An 18,472-nucleotide genomic window follows, 5' to 3' on the forward strand; every position below is an offset into this window, starting at 1 on the left:
CAAAGGGGCTTCTGATGAACTGGAAAAACTATTACTGTTCTCTTTACAACAGGTCGTAAAATGGAACATTGTCTTGTATGTAATTCTCCACATTATGTTTCATAATGTAAAAATACGTATTTTTTGAATCCCACCGTTCGGCCCCGTTCTGCTCCTCAGATGACTTGGGTCTCCAGGGGGGTAACATTCCTGGGCCCGAAGGCAGGAGGGCGGCAGAGGGAACCCGCAGGAGGAGAATTGGGATCTGAAACACACAATACGATTTGATTTTCCCAGAAGTGAGCCAACGCACTGTGATGCCACGTAACCACAGGAGGCCAAAGTGACAAGTTCAGAGATGGGTAATGGCCAAAGGAGCCGCCACAAGCCGACAGCCACCCCCACCCGCAGCTCCTGCAGGGCATGACTGGAGGAGCGCCCCCCGCCCGCCCCGGTTTACCCCATCTGTCACCAGCCAGCCCAGGGCCAGGCAATCCACGGGTGCGGCCTCACGCCTTCCAGATGCGCAAACGGCCTGCCCAGAGTTGCAGAGCTGAGAAGCGGTGCCAGGCGTTGCTTCCGGCTGGCAACCTGACTCCACAAAGTCTGGTGGTGGAGACCCCCGCCCTGGTCCTCACTCTCCTGGGAAGGGGGCTGGAGGGCAGGGGTGGCTCCCTCTGGGACGATAGTTGGGGCACAGGAGAGGACAGTTCGCTGTGGCTCTGGCTCAAATGAGGAAGAGCCTGGTGTGACCTCGGCGTTCCCAGGAGCCCAGGGAACTTTTACATCTGTATTTTTAGGCCCTGGTGGCCGCAGCAGTGGTTGTGGCCTCGGGCTGGGGACATGCCAACTTCCAGGAAAAAAGCTGGCTCTCCAGGGAAGGTGTTGTCCCTTCCTCCGGGATGGGTTCTGGGCTGTGCCCTGGGGAGTGCATTTGCAAAGTGGCGGGGACTCCAACTGGGGGAGGCTTGTCCTGTCTCAGGGAGTGGCTGGGTTGACGGGAGAGAGAGACTTCCCCGACTCAGGGCTCTGGAAGCAAGCACTAATCTGATGGAGGAGACAGGCAACAGCTTCCTCCTGAGTAATCCATACTTCTCATTTAATGCTGGGGATAAGATTAATCTCACCCTCACAGGGCTCCCCATACAACGGCCAATTCAAGCTCCACAACTCAGTGCGACAGTCCGATGGAGGAGGCAGGACCCAGACTCACACTCAGGGAACTTTAGAACGATGGCGGAGGCATGCCCACCATCTTCAGGAAGCTCGAGTCTAATACTCATCCGGATGTCCCCCTCAATTGAGAACCGATGTCCTTAGACGAGGGGAACATGTCGCCTCATCTCGAGCGACCTCCCAGTCCCCAGAGAGGCATGCCCCAGACACCCCCCCCCCCGGGGAAAATTCCCAGTCTGATAGGGGAGGCATCACTCACTCTTAGAGATAATCTAATCCGTGGACAAGTGACACACGCCCTCTTCTGAGGGAGATCCTGATCTGATGGAGGAGGGAGAACGCAACTCAAAGGCACAAAGAACTCCTACACTGACGGGGAACCTATCCCCACCCCAGGGACCTCCCAGTCTGATGGAGGAGGTCTGCTCTAGTCTGACGAGGGAGACCGACTTTTTTTTTTTTTTTTCTCGTACATTCTCCCTCCCTTCTTGCCCACTGAATGAGCAAGGCAGGGGGCTTCCTCCTCCCTCCTCCCCAACTCTGTGGTGTATCCCAGAATCAGGGAGCTTCTACAGGAGGACGCCACGGTTTCCCAGCCCTGGGACTTCCCTTCGTTGGTCAGCCCAAGACCAGGGCCCCATGGGGGTGAGACATGCCTGCCCTACAGCTCTCTGCTCACCTGTTCCTCAGATGACTTGGCCGGCTCAGCCCCTCAAGGCAGTGGCCGTAATGACACCACCCGGCTATCGAGCTTCTGGTGTGCCAGGCTTGGCCGGGGCTTTCCGCACCTGACTCAGGGCGCCCTACTCGGGGAAGGACGGGGTCCATCCCCACCTTACAGACCAGGCTCAGAGGCCAGAAACCGGCAGAGTGGAAAATAGGCCCAGATTTGTCTCCCTCCCGATGGATGAGTGTGACGTATGGGTGCCAGGTAAGTGTGCTGAGGGCTTCGTTGCTGACTCACTGGAGCCTCTCAGCCGTCACGTTACCGTTCCCATGACTCAGAGGGGGAAACTGAGGCTCGGAGAGATCAGATGCCGCTCCGAAGCCACCCAGGCAGAGACAACACTCGTGCTCCGGTTGCCTGACTCCAAAGTCCATCGGCACGGATCCGGTCTTCCAGAAAGGAGGTGCCTAGAGTCAGGAGGGCAAAAAGTTACCGAGAGCGGTCCGTGAGAAAGGGAAGGGGGAAGCGGGATTGGGAGGTGGGGGGGGGGGGGGGAGGAACGATCAGGCCACCATGTCAGCCCAAGGGGGAGCCCCTGCAGCAAAGATTGCACACAGAGGAAGCCCAGAGTAGCAGAAATGGCCAGAATCCCCTACCTTGCCTGGCTCAGTCAATGGCCAGACGCTGCCAGGAGCTGGTGTCCCCGACTGGCAAGCTGAGGCAGAACTTGAAGGAACCAACTGTGGGAGGCTCTCAGCCAGCCATCTGCACGCGGGGCAGCCATGCCGCATGTCTTTTCTTGAGAGATCCAAGCAGCCTCTGCCACTCCCATATCTGTATTAATAATAGCAATCGCTGAAAAATACTACCTTCCATTTCCCGAGAACTGACTCCTCGCCAGCTTGGGTCGACGCATTGCTAACTCCTTTGGCCCTCACAACCACCCCATGAGGCGTTCGCTGGGTTTCGTCCCCATTTTATAGATGAGGAAACTGAGGCTCAGAGGGGATAAGTCACTTGCCCAAGGTCACGCAGCTGGTAAGAGGCAGAGCTGGGATTCGAAGCCAATTGGACAGGGAGCCCCATTTACGGATGAGGACATTGAGGCCCAGCATTACGCCGCCTACCGTCTGTCTACCATTGCCTCACTGGGATCCCTCTGAGGTTGCCCAACCCCACCCAGGGCAGATGCCAATATCCATAGATGTCTCCCACCGCATGCATCACCTTGGCCCGATAGAGGCAGTGCACGGGGCAGAGGATGTCTGGTCTCAAAGCCCGAGGAGAGGATGTTGCAATCCTCTGACTCAGCGTCGTGCGTGCAGACCCAGCAAGAGGGAGAAAGGGGAAGATCAAGTCTTGGCCAAGGCCCCAGAAGGGCCGATCCTGCTTGGTGCCAGGGGTTCCAGAAGCTGCCAAGGCCCCAGGGTGGGGAGGAACCAGGAGGTACAGGCCATGCTGCAGGAAGCTGGCCTGTATTCACTCCTGGGGGGTGGGGGGAAGGGCAGCCTCTGGGAGCAGGGCAGTCTGCAAACCCAGGGTGGAATCGCAGCCCAAAGCTGTGTGACCTTGGGCAGGGCCCCCCAGCTCCAGGCTCAGGTCTGTTCTCCTCTGTCTATGCAATCTGCTCACTTTCCCGGAACCCTCTCTTCAATCTAAATCTATACCTTCCTGCTGCGACGCGACCTTCCCTCCATCAGCTCGACCCTCCCTGTGCCTGGAGCCTGCAGACAGACTGTAGCCCTGCTAATCTCTGGCCGTGACTTTGCCTCTTTGTGCCTGAGTTTTCCCCTCCTGAGCCATTCCCTTCTTAGGGGATAGGGGTCTGGAGTTAGACAGGAGGGGGAAGGCCTGTGGTCTCGGGGACCGATTGCCCCAGCAGCCGGGGTGCGGGGGACACCGAGACCTGGCATAAAATCTTGATGACCCTGAGCAGGGACTCCGCTCCTCTGTTGTGTCTCTGTAAGATGGGAGTTTCAGCTGGATTTCCTCACGAGATGTCAAGAGGATTACGTGGGCCAATTCTTCATGGGAGTTCAGCCCACAGCGAGTGGGCCCATCTTGCTTTATCTCTGGGCGGAGAGGGTTACAGGGAAGGCCTGGCCCGATGAGTTAAGGCAGGCAATATGGAGGCAAGAAGGGACACCGTTCATTCATTCATTCAGTTATTCATTCTGTACACGTGGTCTCAATCTGCTCTGCAACCCTGTGAGGCAGGAGCTGTTATGATCCCCAACAGTAAAGTCACCAACAAAGGCACAGAGAGGGAAAGCCACCTATCCAAAGTCACACACAGCTGACACATGGCAGAACCGGGCCTCGAACCCATGTCTTCCAGGCCCAGCATGTTGGGTCCCAATTTCCTCAATGAAATGGGCCCAGCTGTTGAAACTTTAGGTTCCTGGATAGGAATAATTATCACCGTTGTTCCTGTGGTTATAATAGGGATCGTAATAATTGCAGCCACACTGCCTTTAGCACTTCCTATCCATCGGGCCCTAGAGGACGGAAGCATTAGGGCCTCGATTTAGTCTGTCTGATAGGTGGGGAAGTTGAGGCTCCACGAAGTTCAGTAATGGCCTGGAAGCCACACAGCTGACGAAAACAGAAGCTCGGGCCTCAGTTGGGAGCAAAACTGGGGACAGAAAAAGGCCCAGGAATTAAGCCAATGGGAATCTAGTATCTCACAAGCACTATCCTCCCCTCTAGGAAGGCCCCCACGAGCAAGAAAGTGCCCCAAGGCCCACAGCCTTCCAGCTAGGCCTTTGTTTCCTTCTCGGGACCTTGGACGGGCTCAGCCCTTCCTTCCCTGGGGGTAGGGGTAAAAGGGAAGGAGCAGTGGGAGGGAAGAAAAGATTTGCACAGATACAAAAGGCAGCCTGCGTGAGGGAAAGTGGTTAGACACCATGCAGGACTTCCGGGCTCTCTCTGGGAACTTTCTGGGACTCATCCAGGGGCTGCCCCCTGCCGGCAGGGGACCTCCGGAGCTCAAGCGCAGAGAGGGGAGACCCTAGTCCTCCCAGCCTGGGGTGCTGGGAGCCAGGGGGGGAAAGGAGGGGGCAGCCGTCCTGGTTCCGCATCCTCCATTCCCGACACTGGAGGGAGGCGGCTGTGGGAGCTGGGACTTTCCTGAGCAGTAGAAGATTCTGGGAAATTAGACAGCTGCAGGGCGGGGCTGACTCCAGGCCTCCCTTCTCTTCCCTTCCCTCAGCCGCTGCTTGGTCCCAAGCACTCCTCTCTTCCCCCTGTCCCAAGGAGGCCCTCCTCGAACTGCTCCTCCTCCCTCAGACCATGCTCTCCGTCCTCAGACCCTCATGTCCTCACCCTCCAACCTCTTCCTCCATCACAACCCACCCCCCACCCCCCTCCCCGCGCCAGCCAGCTCTCTCCTCCTCCCTCCGAGCTGCTTTCCTCACTTGGTCCTTCTCAGACTTCCTCAGACAGTGCCTCCTCCTTCAGACCTTCTTCCCCTCCCTCAGAGCCTCACCTCCTCCCTCAGACATTCATCCTCTCCCTCAGACCCTCACCTCCTCCCTCAGACCGATTCTCTCTCCCTTCTCCCCCTCTCTTAGACCATTTACTTCTCTCAGACCTGTCTTCCTCCTTTAGGTCCTCCTCCCTCAGACTTTTACCCGTCATCCATCCTCAGACTCAGACCCCCCAGCACTCTTTCTCTCTCAGCCCCTCCAAACCCCCTTCTGGGCCAAATGCATAACCCCCCTCACCATCACCGCCCCCCCCCCCCCAGGCCCGTCTGGGCCCAAAGCCATCGCTCTATCTGCCCTAGGGAGGCTGGGAGGAGGAGGAACTTGGGTGTCCTTCCATTTCAACCTCCTAGGGTCACCACCTTGACAAAACCCGCCCCCTCGGAGGCTCAACTTCCCCTTTTGTACAGCAGGGCTGTGCTCCTCCCCAGGTGAGGGAGGGCTGTCTGGATGGGAACAGCAGCACCCAGACTCTCCAGCCTAATTCCTTCGTTTCCTGCCCTGGGCGAAGCTCCCCCGACACGGGGAGGCAGGGGGTTGACATCAGTCCCATTTGGCAGAAGACCAAACTGAGTCTCAAGACAAGAGGATTCGCCTGAGGTCCCACAGGGAGCAAATGGTGGAGGTGGGACTGGACCCAGGCCTTGCCCCCAAATGTTTCCCCATTACAGGAGCTAAGGGGGCTTGGGGGCCACCCAGAGAGAGACAGAAAGGAGAGAAGGGGGAAGGGGTGAGGCTTCTCTCTCTCCACAGCTGCTCCTCACATCCCTGGTTAACGATCCACCGGGGTGGGGCCAGAGTCGTGGGCAAAGTCCCTTCCTGGGGACGGGGCCCCACACCCACTTTCAGGGTCGCAGAGAGACGCCGCCAGGGAGACAGAGACACAGACAGAGATCGGGAGACAAAAAGAGACAGGGGGTGGGGCCGGAGACAGGGAGCCGAGGGCCAGGGATGCAGGGACAGAGTTGCAGAGACAGGGCGAGACACGGGAGAGCCAGGGGGACCTGCGTGCCTCCCGGACGGATCCGGGGTGCAGCCGCCATCCCTCTGCCCCCCGCCCCCGATCCCCAAAGCCTCCCCCTTGGCCTCCGGTAACTCAGTGACCCGGACTCAACCCCAGCGACAGCCCCGCCTCAAGGGAAATCCGGGAAAGCCCCGCGCCGCTGGGGCCCCTCCCCGGGGCGGAGAGAAGGGAGGCAGGGGCGGGGACCCGGAAAAGGCCCGCCTCTGCCCCTCCCCGCCCACTAGCTCCAGCCCGCCTCTGAGTCATGCCCCCCAACCCGCCCGGCCTGTTCCCCACCCACCAACCCCGCCCGGGCGGGAGGGGGAGGTGGGGGAGAAGGGGTGGCCGGACTAGCACCCCGCCGCCCCCGGGCCCAGGCCGTGGCCGCCCCGACTCTGGTCTTGTGTCTCCGCGTCTCTTGCTATCTCTCTGTGTCTCTCTTCCTTGGTCTCTCACCAACTCTTCGCCCAGAAGCTCGAGCTGAGTGTGCAGGGATCCCGCGGAGAGAGAGACACTCGCTGTTTCCCTGTGCCCTTCCCCACCGCCCCCCACCCCCAGCGAAGTTCAGACCCTCGGCTGGGACACATGGAGGAGGCAGGGATGGGGACAGGGCTGGCAGAGGGACAGCGCCCGGGCGCCCGCCGAGGGCAGCCCCTGACCTGGGTGCGTCTTTCTGCTCCCGCAAAGGAGGAAACGGCTCACAGAAAGGAAGTGCCTGGTCAAGGTCACCGGGCGAGGAAGTGGGAGTCGGGACTCGAACCCGCGCCCTAGGGAGCCCAGGGCCGCTTGGAATGCCTCCCTAGGGAAGAGGCCGAGCGCAGACAGCACTCGAGAGACAGAGATGGTGAGAGACACAGACAATAAATAGAGACAGAGGCAGTGAGAACAGAGAAAGACGCAAAGGTCGAGATAGAGGGACGGGGGAGAGAGAGAGAGACACCCAGGCCCAGAAAGACTCTCCAGATCGGAGAGTCAGACGAGACAGAGTTAGAGACTCAGAGACGCAGAGATAGAGACAATTAGCCAGAGACACCAAAGCACTGAGACAGCGACTGACAGAGGCAGGCAGCCGTAGGGGTGGGGACCCCCAGGCCCTGACCCCGCCCCCTCCCCCCTCCCCGCCCCCCACCGAGGCCCAGCCGCCGGGGGCGCCGCGGGGTCGGGAGAGGGGCGGGCGCGGGGCGCGGCGGCGCGGGCGGGACGCTCGGCGGGCTGCACCGCGGGGCGGCGGGAGCGGCGGCGGGTCCAGGAAACCCCTGGGGCGGACGGGTGGCCCCGGGGGCGGGGGAGGGGGGCCGGGGGCGGGGAGGCGGGCGACCGGCACCGCCCCGGCCGACAAAAGTCCCTTCAGTTCAGCCGGCGGGCAGGGGAAGTCCCGGCGCCCGGCGCAGCCACCCTCCCGTGCAGCCGAGCCGAGCCGCGCTCCGGCCGCCCGCTCTGGCCGCCGTCCCCGGCGGCCCCATGCCCCGATGCCCCGCGGGGGCCATGGACGAGGGGCCCGTGGACCTGCGCACCCGGCCCAAGGCCGCCGGGCCCCCCGGCGCCGCGCTCCCGCTCCGCAAGCGCCCGCTGCGCGCGCCCTCCCCGGAACCCGCCGCCCCCCGCGGCGCCGCGGGCCCCGTTGTCACCCCGGATCCCCTAGGCGGCGGCTCCGACTCCCCGGCGGTCCCCGCGGCCCCCACGGACTGGCCCGGCCAGAGGCGCTTTACTACCAGGGTGAGTGGCTCCCACGGGTCCTGGCCAGATCGGGGTCTGACGGGGCAGACGGTCACCAGAGCCAGGGAACTGAGTTCAGGCCGCACATACAGGGGTCCCAGGGAGCTGAGAAACGGGGGGGGGGGGGGGGGGACAGAATCCAAGGTCCCAAGGACACCGATATGTGGTTTCTGGGGAACTGAGAGGGGGCAGAGCCTGAAGTCCCAGGGACACCACTTGTGGAAGCATCAGGGAGCAGTGCCTTACCACACAGATATGGGGGTCCCAGAACACCGGCTGTTCAGGGGGCTCTGGGGGACAGAGCTCAGCATCCGAAAGCCATAGATATGGGGACCCAGGGGACAGTGCCCAGCAGCATAGATAGGGGGTCTCAGGGAATCAAGCGGACAGAGCCTACAGTCCCAAGAACAGAGTTACAAGCTCGTTAGAACCCAGATATCTAGGGTTTGCAGAATCAGCACTTGGGCCCAAGAAACTGGGGTTCCTGGCATCCAGATCCGTGGTGTGAAAGGCAGTCAGGGAAACAGCGACTGGGGTTCTAAGAAGACAGATACTAGGGATGTCAGGACATCAGAACCTCAGGAACCCAGGAGATACCAGACAATAGTGGGAATCAGGAGAACAGAGTGGGAGTCTGAAGCATCCGAGTCAATATCTGGATGGAAGGGAAGGGGGTCCTGGGGAGCCAGCGGGACAGAGGTCCGGGGCTCTGGGCACCCAGTTAGATACAGTCACACAGGACGGATCAGGGGCTCATCTGAAGTCACAGGGTCAGGGGGTCACAAAGTCAAGGCCTGGGGACTGAGGGTTCTAGGGTTCTAGGAATGCGGCCCAGGACCAGGGAGTTCTGGGACTGGAGGACTTAGGGCCAGGATGAAGAATTCAGGGGTGTCCAGGCCAAAGGCTGCAGGGCACCAAGAGCTGGTACCGGAGATACGAGGACTTGGGGGCACAGGGATGGGGGCCCCCAAGGATCAGGAGATGATAAAGAAGGCCAAACATCATTCTCTCCATCCCTGATCTCAAGGAAGGGGCATCTGCTACCACCTTACCATCCCCGAGTGACCCCAAAAGCTGCAGAGAGCCCATGCCTAGGGCCCCCAGATTTTGGCCCCGTTCCTGCACCTTCCACCCCATCGGAGTACAGCACTTAGAGAGCCTCAGCTTGTGCATCAGGAGGCCTGCCACTGCCTCCTCCCCTTTCCCCATTCCCTGGATGAGAACCCAGGCCTCAGTTTTCCCCATCTGTGTGGTGGGTGGATATGTCTTTGCTGCTATATTTGGCTTCTGACGCCATTCCTCTCTCCTTCTGACCCCCTTTCTCCCCAACTCTCTACACAGTCACCCTACACCCTACACCCATTCTTACCTCCCTCAGCCACAAATTCACCCAGCAAACAGGCCCTGGGGTCCCGTGCTGGGTGATGATGGGGTTCAGTCCCGTCCTTAAGGGACTCTGCCTAGTAAGAGATGGAGGTCAGAAGCACGAAGAGGTAAGTGACAATGACCGTGACCAGGGCTCAGGGGGAATGGTGAAGGCGGAGGAAGTTGCCAGAGCCCAGAAGATGGATGTACAAGGCCAGGTTGTCTTGGGCCTCTCAGCCCCCGTATCAGTTGCAAAAGGGACCTGGAAAAAAGGACAGGTGACACAGGAGGGGTGAAGGCCTGGAGGTAGGGGTGGGTTGAGGGTCTGCTGACTTGGCCTCACCACCCATGTCCTTTCCTCTGTCCAGGACCTCTACTGCCCCTGTACCCGACCCCGACCATGGGCTCCCTCTTTCCTCTCCTGAACGTGCCTACACCCCTGTACCCCATGGTGTGCTCCATGGAACATCCCCTATCGGCTGACATCGCCGTGGCCACCCGTGCAGATGAGGACGGAGACACGTGAGTAAAGCCCCCCATTAATGGGGGGGTCAGCCCTACCCCCCACCTCACCCACCACAACACATGGGCTTCTGAATTACCTCTACCTGAGTTAGAATCCTGTCTCCACTGCTGGCTGTGACTTTGAGCAAGGCTTTCCCCCCTGCCCCCCCCCCCCCCGCCCCCGCCGTGCCTCAGTCTCCTCTTCTGAAAAATCGGCAGTCTGACAGCACTTACAACCTAGGACTGTTTTTGAAGCAGGGGGCATCAACATAGTTATCAAAATGCAAACACGAGAGGGGCGTCTGGTAGAGCGTGAGCGTGCAACTCTTGATCTCGGGGTTGTGAGTTCAAGCCCCACGTTTGAGATTACTTTAAATAAATAAAATAATTGGGTTTTTTTTATTTTAATCCTTTATTTTGAGAGAGAGAGTGTGAGCACGCAAGCATGAGCGGGGAAGGGGCAAAGAGAGAAAGAGGGAGAGAGAGAATCCAAGCAGGGTGCTTGCTGTCACATGCAGCCGGACTCGGGGTTCTATCCCACTTAACCGTGAGATCATGACCAGAGCCAAAATCAAGAGTCAGACACTTAACAGACTGAGCCACCCAGGCGTCCCTAAATAAATAAATACACCCAAAAATTCTTTTAAAAAAAATCCAACCGCGAGAAAGACATTTCATTGATTGACTTGTCGTATGAATTATGCACATTAAGCTCTTAGCACGGAGCCTGGTCGGTTAGAAATGCTCAGTAAGTATTAATTCATATTATTACCTTATGTTCAGCCCAGCACATGTACACACAGACAAGCTTGAAATAAAAATTGCGCAGAACAAAACAAGTCACCCTTGCTAGATGGGATCTACTTTGTATTTTCTATTCTAGTGTGTTTCCTGATCTCACCGTCGTAGGCCATTCAATTAATTTGCCGATCCCTTAAACTGATTTCACAAATCCGATAGTTGATTGCCTCCAGCTTGGAGAACTTGCCCTTGAGGCTGCTGAGAACCCCTGCGCAGGATGGTTTAGCTCTGTGCTCACCACACACCTGAACATCACGATTCTTATTTACCTACCTAGGTTGGAACTTCCGCTGGCCACTTTCTACCCCCCCACCCTCTGCCTGAGTTTCCCCCTATAAAAACAAGAACTCTAAGTGTGCGAGAGTCTGCGAGGCAGGCGTGAGATGACTTTTATAAAGCGCTTATCTGGGCATTGGTTTGGGGACTGGAAACGAGAGGTAGGGACGGAATGGACAGGCTTACTTCTGCAGAAAAAGGGGGACCGCCAACGCTGGCCAGGGAGGCGACTGCACATCCCCGAGCCTCAGTTTCCCCTCCTGGAAAATGGAGGGCTCCTGTAGTACCCATCCAGATTAAGACTCGGCGTAATGGTGTACCTACATCTAGAGCATAGAACAAGACCAGGCACACAGTAGGTCCTCAGCACCTGGGAGTGGATGTTCTAACAGAGCTTCCCAGCTGGTTGTGGGCCACTCTGTGAGTCCAAGCAGGAGAAAGTGCCTGATCCCTAAAAGGCTGAACAAAACTAGTTCCCTCCCACTCTGGGTACCTCTGGGGTCATCTGTGAAATAGATTTAATTTGTATCTGCCCCCGGGGGTGATTTGTTTGCAGCCTGTGAACACAGAAGACCTGGCACCCCAGTCTCAAGGCCCGCACCCCTCCCGCCCTCCCCCGCTCTCCTCCCCCCCCCCTCCCCTCCAAAGCAAACACTTCTTCCTCAGCTGCCTGCTGGGGGAAATCCCTTCCCGCAGAACTTGACCGCAGCCCAGCTGCTCTGCCTCCCCCACGTCAGCACCCGTCACTCACTCGCAGCCTCCCCCTCCTGGCGTTCAAGCTAACCTTAACCCCTTCCGCTGGGGCCAAGACATTACCGGAATGGACAGCTGGCTAGCCTGGGAGCGGGGGAGGGGGACACGCTAAGTCTGGTTCCCCAGAGCAGCAAAGCTTGGTTGGGAGGCTGGACCTCTAGGGACTCAAGAGAGCAACGATCTCAGGGCATCTGGACCCTCAAGAGGTCAGGCGCCGGGGAGCTAGAACTCTGGGTCTCCAAGAGAGAGGGGAGGTCGGAGTACTGTATTCCTCTGAGGGGTTAAGCAACAGGGTAGAGGGCAACTTGGGGATCGATCACTCCCAGGCACTGGGGAAGCTGGTATCCGCAAAGAGTTAGGGCACCGTATTACCTACCGGGTCCTAAGAGATCTGAGGGGTGGATGCCGGGATATGGGGGACAGGGAGGCAGCTGGAGTCTGAGCCCTGAAGGGTGGAGTTCGAGACGCGCCCCTAGGCTGCAAGACTTGGGGTCCTTCCCTCCAGGGAAGCTTGGTCTCTTTGGTTGGCCTCCCTCCTGCCCCACCCCCCAGGCGAGGATGGAAGGGGGGGGTGCGGGGGGAGGGGGGGTGGCCGGGGTAGATCCCCGGCGGGAGGCTTCCCTCCCCCGGGAGCAGGAAGCGGAGCCCCGCCCAGCAGACCTGTTACTGGAAGTCCGAGGGCTGGGCCGCCCCTCCCGTCCCCACTTCCTCCAGCCCCGCCCCACCCCCTGCAGCCCGCGCGTTTATGGGAACTCGGGCCTGGACGGTTTCTCTGAAATCATTCGCTCCCTCTGCCCTCACTTAACCCTGCCCGCCCCGAGGGGGACGCAGGCCGGGCTTCCTGGGAGATGAAGGGAGCCAAGGGAGCCCTTCTCCGCCCCTCCACCCTCACCCCGGCCCAGGCCCGGCCCCTCCCCCAACATTTTCCTTTTAAATTCGGCGTTTCACCAGGTTCAGGATCCAGGTTCAGCGTTTCACCTGCAGAGCTGCTCTTGGGACGTGGGCGCTATTGTGGGCTATACTTTATGGGGGAGAAAACGGGAGGGCCACGTGACTTTGCTCTAGCACCTGGAGTGAGGGAGGGTTGCCCCTGGCCTGCTCAGCCCCCAAAGCCGCCATCCCTGGTTCCACGGTTTAGCATCCAGCTCTTGATCTCATCTCAGGTCTTGATCTCAGGGTCGTGAGTTCAAGCCCCGCGTCGGGTTCTGATTTTAAAAACTTAAAAATTAGGGGCGCCTGGGTGGCTCAGTGGGCTAAGCGTCAGACTTCGGCTCAGGTCATGATTCCCCGGGGTTGGTGGGTTCAAGCCCCCACGTCAGGCTTTGGTGCTTACAGCTTGGAGCCTGGAGCCTGCTTCGTAGTCTCCCTCTGCCCCTCCCCCACTTGGGCACGCTCTCGGTCAAAAATAAACATTAAAAAAATTTTTTTAATTAAAAAAAAAACCAATAAAGTATGGATTCTGGAAACACATTTCCATGGGGGGAGCCAATGCTCACCGGCAGCTTGGGTTAGTAAGAGGCAGTGATGGGTGAGAAACTCGTTGCTCTAGTAAATGGATTTTAAGAAGGCTGTGTGGCCTGTGTATATACAGTTAACCTTGTACCCTTAGTGCTAATGGTCCCCCCTACACACACACACACACACACACACACACACACCCCATCATCCCAGATTGCCCTCAACTCTAAATGACTCTTCCAGGTTGGGGGCTGTGGGAAGGCGCATGGAGTTTACTGGGACATACTCTCCAAATCAATGCCTGTGGGGATGAAGGAAGCAGGACTGCACAGAAGTTGGGCTGCTGTGTCGCCTCAGGGGGGCTGAGCTGTCTCACAGGGAATGCTGCAGCTGGAATGGCCTTTAGACATGGCGCCAGAGGCTAGGCCCTCTGTGCCAGCAGCGCCCAGTCATGGGATGCCAGTGGATGGTGGCTGCCCCCACTCATGACCCGGGCAAGCACTTCTTTTCAGCAGAGGGTAATTCCCAGAGACAGCTGATAGCTCACGACCTTCCCATAAGCTAAGGGAATGAGTCCTTCAGTCTGGAAGGGGGGATCTGGGTTATGCGTGCGGCCCAGCGTCCAGAACAATGACTCCAACCCCCTACATCCCACCTCCCCTTTGGACAAACACTCCTCCAAATAAATGCTCTGCATGTGGCGTGCAAGTCACCACTGGTGGAGGGAACTGGATGGCACCTGCCTCATCCCCGCGCATTTCACACATGAGCAAGCCGGGGCCGGAGAGAGGTGGGAACAGGCTCCCCAGCTTCCAGGCTGGCCAGGGATCACTGCGATGGGTTCATTTATTGGGTACATGTGTGCGGGGCTCAGCACCGGGCAGCTGTCCTGGGCGCTGGGCCGTGACCAAAGCAGACAGAACGCCCTGCCCTGGTGGAGTTGACATTCTAGCGGGGGAGATTCAGACAGGAAACAAGTAAACTGTACAATGTCAGATGATGGTGTGGAGGAAAAGTAAGCAGGGGCAGGGGGAAGGGGAGGGAGTCGTAGCCCTACCATTTTAGCAGAGGCCCAAGTCTTGCAGGTATCTGGGGGACCACTGTTCCAGGGAACAGCCAGTGTCAGGGCCCTGGGAGGCAAGCGTGCTTGTCTTGTTCAAGGAACAGCAAGAAAGTCAAGCAGAGTGAAGAGAGCAGACGGAGGAGAAGCCAAAAGGGCAGAAGAAGGGGAGACAAGCCCCCACAAGGCCTGTTTGGCCTTTAATCTGAGGGTCCTGAGCAGAGAAGGGGCTTGATCTGATTTAAGTTGCAAAAAGGGCTCTCGGGCTGCTGTGGGGGAGACAGACGGTAGAGCCGGGGTTGAAGCAGGGAGGCCAGTGAGGAGGGAACCGTGCAGGAGGGAGGCGATGGTGGCTGAACCAGGATGGAGGGAGTGAGGGTCAGAAGTGCTTGGATTCTGGATGTTCCTCCAAAGTCCCCGGCACATGTTGGAGTGCACACCACTAATTTTATGGGGGCGAGAGGTAACCAGCCCCTAACGCTTGTGATCCCCTCCCCCGCCCCCAGGCCACTCCACATTGCCGTGGTGCAGGGCAATCTGCCTGCTGTGCATCGGCTTGTCAACCTCTTCCAGCATGGGGGCCGGGAGCTGGATATCTACAACAACCTACGACAGGTGAGCCCGGGGGCCTGGATCTGATGGAAGAGCGGGCCGAGGGTCCGGACTCCTGAATCCTGGGACGGGAGGAGCTGGGGGCCGTGGCTCTTGAATCTGAGGGAGGATGTACTCCAGATTTCTGGTTCCTGAGTGAGACTGGAGCTGGGGATCAGGACTCGGAAATTCTGAGAGACAGGACTGGGGCGCAGGGCAGGGCACAGGTCCCTCACAGTCTCTGTTCCCCCAGACACCGCTACACCTGGCTGTGATCACCACACTGCCATCTGTGGTCCGGCTCCTCGTGATGGCCGGTGCCAGCCCCATGGCACTGGACCGTCATGGCCAGACAGCAGCCCACCTGGCGTGTGAGCACCGCAGCCCGACCTGCCTCCGGGCCCTGCTGGACAGCGCAGCCCCGGGCACCGTGGACCTAGAGGCCCGCAATTACGACGGTGAGCACCTACCCCGGCGCCGAGTGGGACTGTCTGGCAAGACCTGAAGTCCAAAGGCCCGCAAACCCAGGTTTACACTGAGTCTTCCTGTACCTCAGGGCTCACCGCCTTACACGTGGCCGTGAACATGGAGTGCCCCGAAGCCGTGCTGCTCTTGCTGGAGCGAGGCGCAGACATCGATGCGGTGGTGAGCAGGCGCGGGCCGGAGGCGGGGCCAAGAGGAGCCGGGGCGGGACCCCCGAGGGGGCGGGGCTTGCGTGGGACGCCGCGCGAGCGGGGGGTGGGGGTGGGGCTTGAAGTATCTAAGGGGATTGAGACGCCAGACCCGGCGGCTGGGATGCTGGCCGCCGGCTGATTGGGCAGAGCTTGGAGCGACTCCGAGACCTTCCCTCCCTTCTGCAGGACATTAAAAGCGGCCGCTCCCCACTCATCCACGCAGTGGAAAACAACAGCCTGAGCATGGTGCAGCTCCTGCTGCAGGTGGGTACTGCCCTCGCCCTTGGCCGCTCGCCCACCCTCTCCTCCAGCACCAGCCCAGCAGTCGCCCCCACCCGCCTCCCCCGTCCCTGGCATCCACCCTGCCTTCCAGGTCCGGCTCCCTCTCGTGCTTCGCTTCCAGCGCTGTCTCGCCCTTCTAGGCCTCCATTTGTCTATGAATGACCTCACCCCTCCAGGCTGCCCTCTGGTCCCGGACCTTCTCCCTTTCCTCCCCCGCCCCCACCCGAGCCGGGCCCGGTGCAGCGGCGGCCTTGCTCACCCCGCCTGCCGGTTTTGACCCTTTCCCCGGGCGGTCCTTCCGGCCCGCCTGGATTCTGGACCCTTCGTTTCTCGGACTCCGCCCCTACTCCGGCCGGGCGGCAGAGTCCTGCTCCGGCTGGTTCAGCCCGTCCTCCCAGTCCCGCTCTGACCCGCCCTGGGTTCTGGTTTCCACCCTTCCGTCACCTCACCCAGGATCTGGTCCCGCCCGGGTCCTGGCCTCGGTCCGGGCGGGGGGGTGGGGAGCCCAGCCTCAGTCCCCAGCCCCGCGCTCGGACCCCATCCCGGCTCTGCCCCTCCTGCGGCCCCGCCCCACCCGCCGCCCCGGCCCGGGTCCCGCTGGGCCGCGGCGGGCCTGACCCTCGGCTCCCGCCCCGCAGCACGGCGCCAACGTGAACGCGCAGATGTACTCAGGCAGCTCGGCGCTGCACTCCGCGTCTGGCCGCGGGCTCCTCCCGCTCGTGCGCACGCTGGTCCGCAGCGGCGCCGACAGTGGCCTCAAGAACTGCCACAACGACACGCCGCTCATGGTGGCGCGCAGCCGCCGGGTGAGTGTCCGCGCTGGGAGGGCCTGTGCCCGAGCGCCGGCCCGCGCGGATGGGACATCGGAGTGCGCGCGCGTGTCTGTGGCCGTTCGCGCTGGGGAGCGGGACAGCCTGTGGGTCCGTGGGAGCGAGCTCGGACAGGGGACACTGAGGCACGGAGCCGACCGCGCACGCCGAGACTGGAGAGAGGGAGAGCAGCGTGGGCTGGAGGAGCCTGGTGGTGACCCCCGTCCTCCTACAGGTCATCGACATCCTGAGGGGGAAGGCGACCAGGCCCGCTCCTGCATCACAGCCAGAGCCCTCGCCGGACCGCAGTGCCACCACCTCCCCTGAGAGCAGTAGCCTCCTCAGCTCCAATGGTGAGAACCTAGCTCCGCAGCGCCAACCTCCCAGTCTCTCCAGCCATCCAGGCTCCTGACCCCTACACCCACAACCTTCCAGGCTCCCAGCCCCTCCCCCCACCACCCATCCAGGCTCCCAGCCCCTACCCCCACCACCCATCCAGGTCCCCAGCCCCTCCCCCCACCAACCATCCAGTCCCCATCCAGGCTTCCGGCCCCTACACCCACAACCATCCAGGCCCCCAGCCCCTCCCCCCACCAGCCATCCAGTCCCCATCCAGGCTTCCGGCCCCTACACCCACAACCATCCAGGCTCCCAGCCCCTCCCCCCACCACCCATCCAGGTCCCCAGCCCCTCCCCTACCACCCATCCAGGCCCCCAGCCCCTCCCCCCACCAACCATCCAGTCCCCATCCAGGCTTCCGGCCCCTACACCCACAACCATCCAGGCCCCCAGCCCCTCCCCCCACCAGCCATCCAGATCCCCAGCCCCTCCCCCCACCAACCATCCAGGCCCCATCCAGGCTCCCAGCCCCTCCCCACACTAGCCATCCAGGTCCCCAGCCCCTCCCCCCACCAACCTCCAGGCCCCGACCCCTCCTCCCACTCCCCACAACCATCCAGGACCCCAAGCCCTTCGCCTCTCCTCCCCCAGAACCATCCAGGCCCTTGTCTCTGCCCTCTAAGAATCTTTCAGGCCCCTGTCTCTACCCTCGCAGAACCTTCTAGACCCCTCTCCCTCCCCAGACACCCAGGGTGGTCCGGACCCCTTCTCTTTAGAGCTGGTCTCTCACTGTGCCCACCCTTCTTCTTCCCCCAGGTCTCCTTTCTGCATCACCCTCCTCCTCGCCCTCCCAGTCTCCCCCCAAGGACCCACCTGGATTCCCCATGGCTCCCCCCAATTTCTTCCTTCCTCCCTCATCTCCACCTGCCTTCCTGACCTTCGCTGGGGTCCTCCGAGCCCCTGGCCGGCCGGTGCCCCCCTCTTCAGCTCCAGGAGGCAGCTGAGAGGGATGGGGGGGCAGATCTCAGACTCATGTGGAGCGACCTCCCTCCCCTGTTGGGGTCAAGCCTCCTGGAAACTGTGAAAACCTCACTCTGCCCCCCCCCCCCATCTTCAGGACCAGGATTTGCACAGAGGCACAAGCATCTACCCATAAGCCCCCTCTTCCGAGCAAAGATATCTTCGCGCCCCGTGCCCCCGACCCAGGACTCTTACAAACCTTTTATCCTCTGACACCAGGCCCCTGTCTTGAGTTCCGCCCAAATTCCTTCTCCTCTCCCAGAGCTGGTGGAACCAGGGAATCGCCACTCCCCTCGCCCCCTCTACCCAGATGGATGAGGAGGGGCAGATGGGCTGTAGCCAGGCACTGATAACAATGTAAATTATTAGGCATTTTGGTTAGATTTCTTTTGTAATAAACTATTTTTGTACCATACCCGGCTTGGCTGGGCCTCTTGCACGCGGGGCCGCCAAACCCGCAGACTCCATGGGTGACCGCGTCCGTCTCCGACCGATGATGACAGGTGCGGTGACT

At 60.4% G+C, this 18,472-nt stretch overlaps 1 protein-coding gene and 1 long non-coding RNA gene across 2 annotated transcripts; one reads left to right on the top strand and one right to left on the bottom strand.

The window, feature by feature from the left end:
• Window positions 1–444: 444 nt before the first annotated feature.
• LOC125152922 (uncharacterized) lies at window positions 445–5,118 on the bottom strand. Its single transcript, XR_007147359.1, has 3 exons — window positions 3,050–5,118; window positions 2,479–2,656; window positions 445–2,289 (listed from the first exon to the last, which is right to left on the bottom strand). It is a non-coding gene; the product is annotated as an uncharacterized LOC125152922 (long non-coding RNA).
• A 2,424-nt stretch (window positions 5,119–7,542) lies between these two features.
• BCL3 (BCL3 transcription coactivator) lies at window positions 7,543–18,373 on the top strand. The gene is given in 10 exon segments (XM_047835558.1): window positions 7,543–7,982; window positions 7,985–8,026; window positions 9,760–9,913; window positions 14,750–14,858; window positions 15,088–15,292; window positions 15,391–15,479; window positions 15,695–15,772; window positions 16,429–16,596; window positions 16,835–16,952; window positions 17,755–18,373. Coding segments are annotated over 10 exon segments (1,362 nt in total). The 5' UTR covers window positions 7,543–7,771; the 3' UTR covers window positions 17,943–18,373.
• Window positions 18,374–18,472: the final 99 nt, after the last annotated feature.

Source organism: Prionailurus viverrinus, chromosome E2 (genome assembly GCF_022837055.1).
Source record: "Prionailurus viverrinus isolate Anna chromosome E2, UM_Priviv_1.0, whole genome shotgun sequence".
Classification (NCBI taxonomy): Eukaryota; Metazoa; Chordata; class Mammalia; order Carnivora; family Felidae; genus Prionailurus; species Prionailurus viverrinus.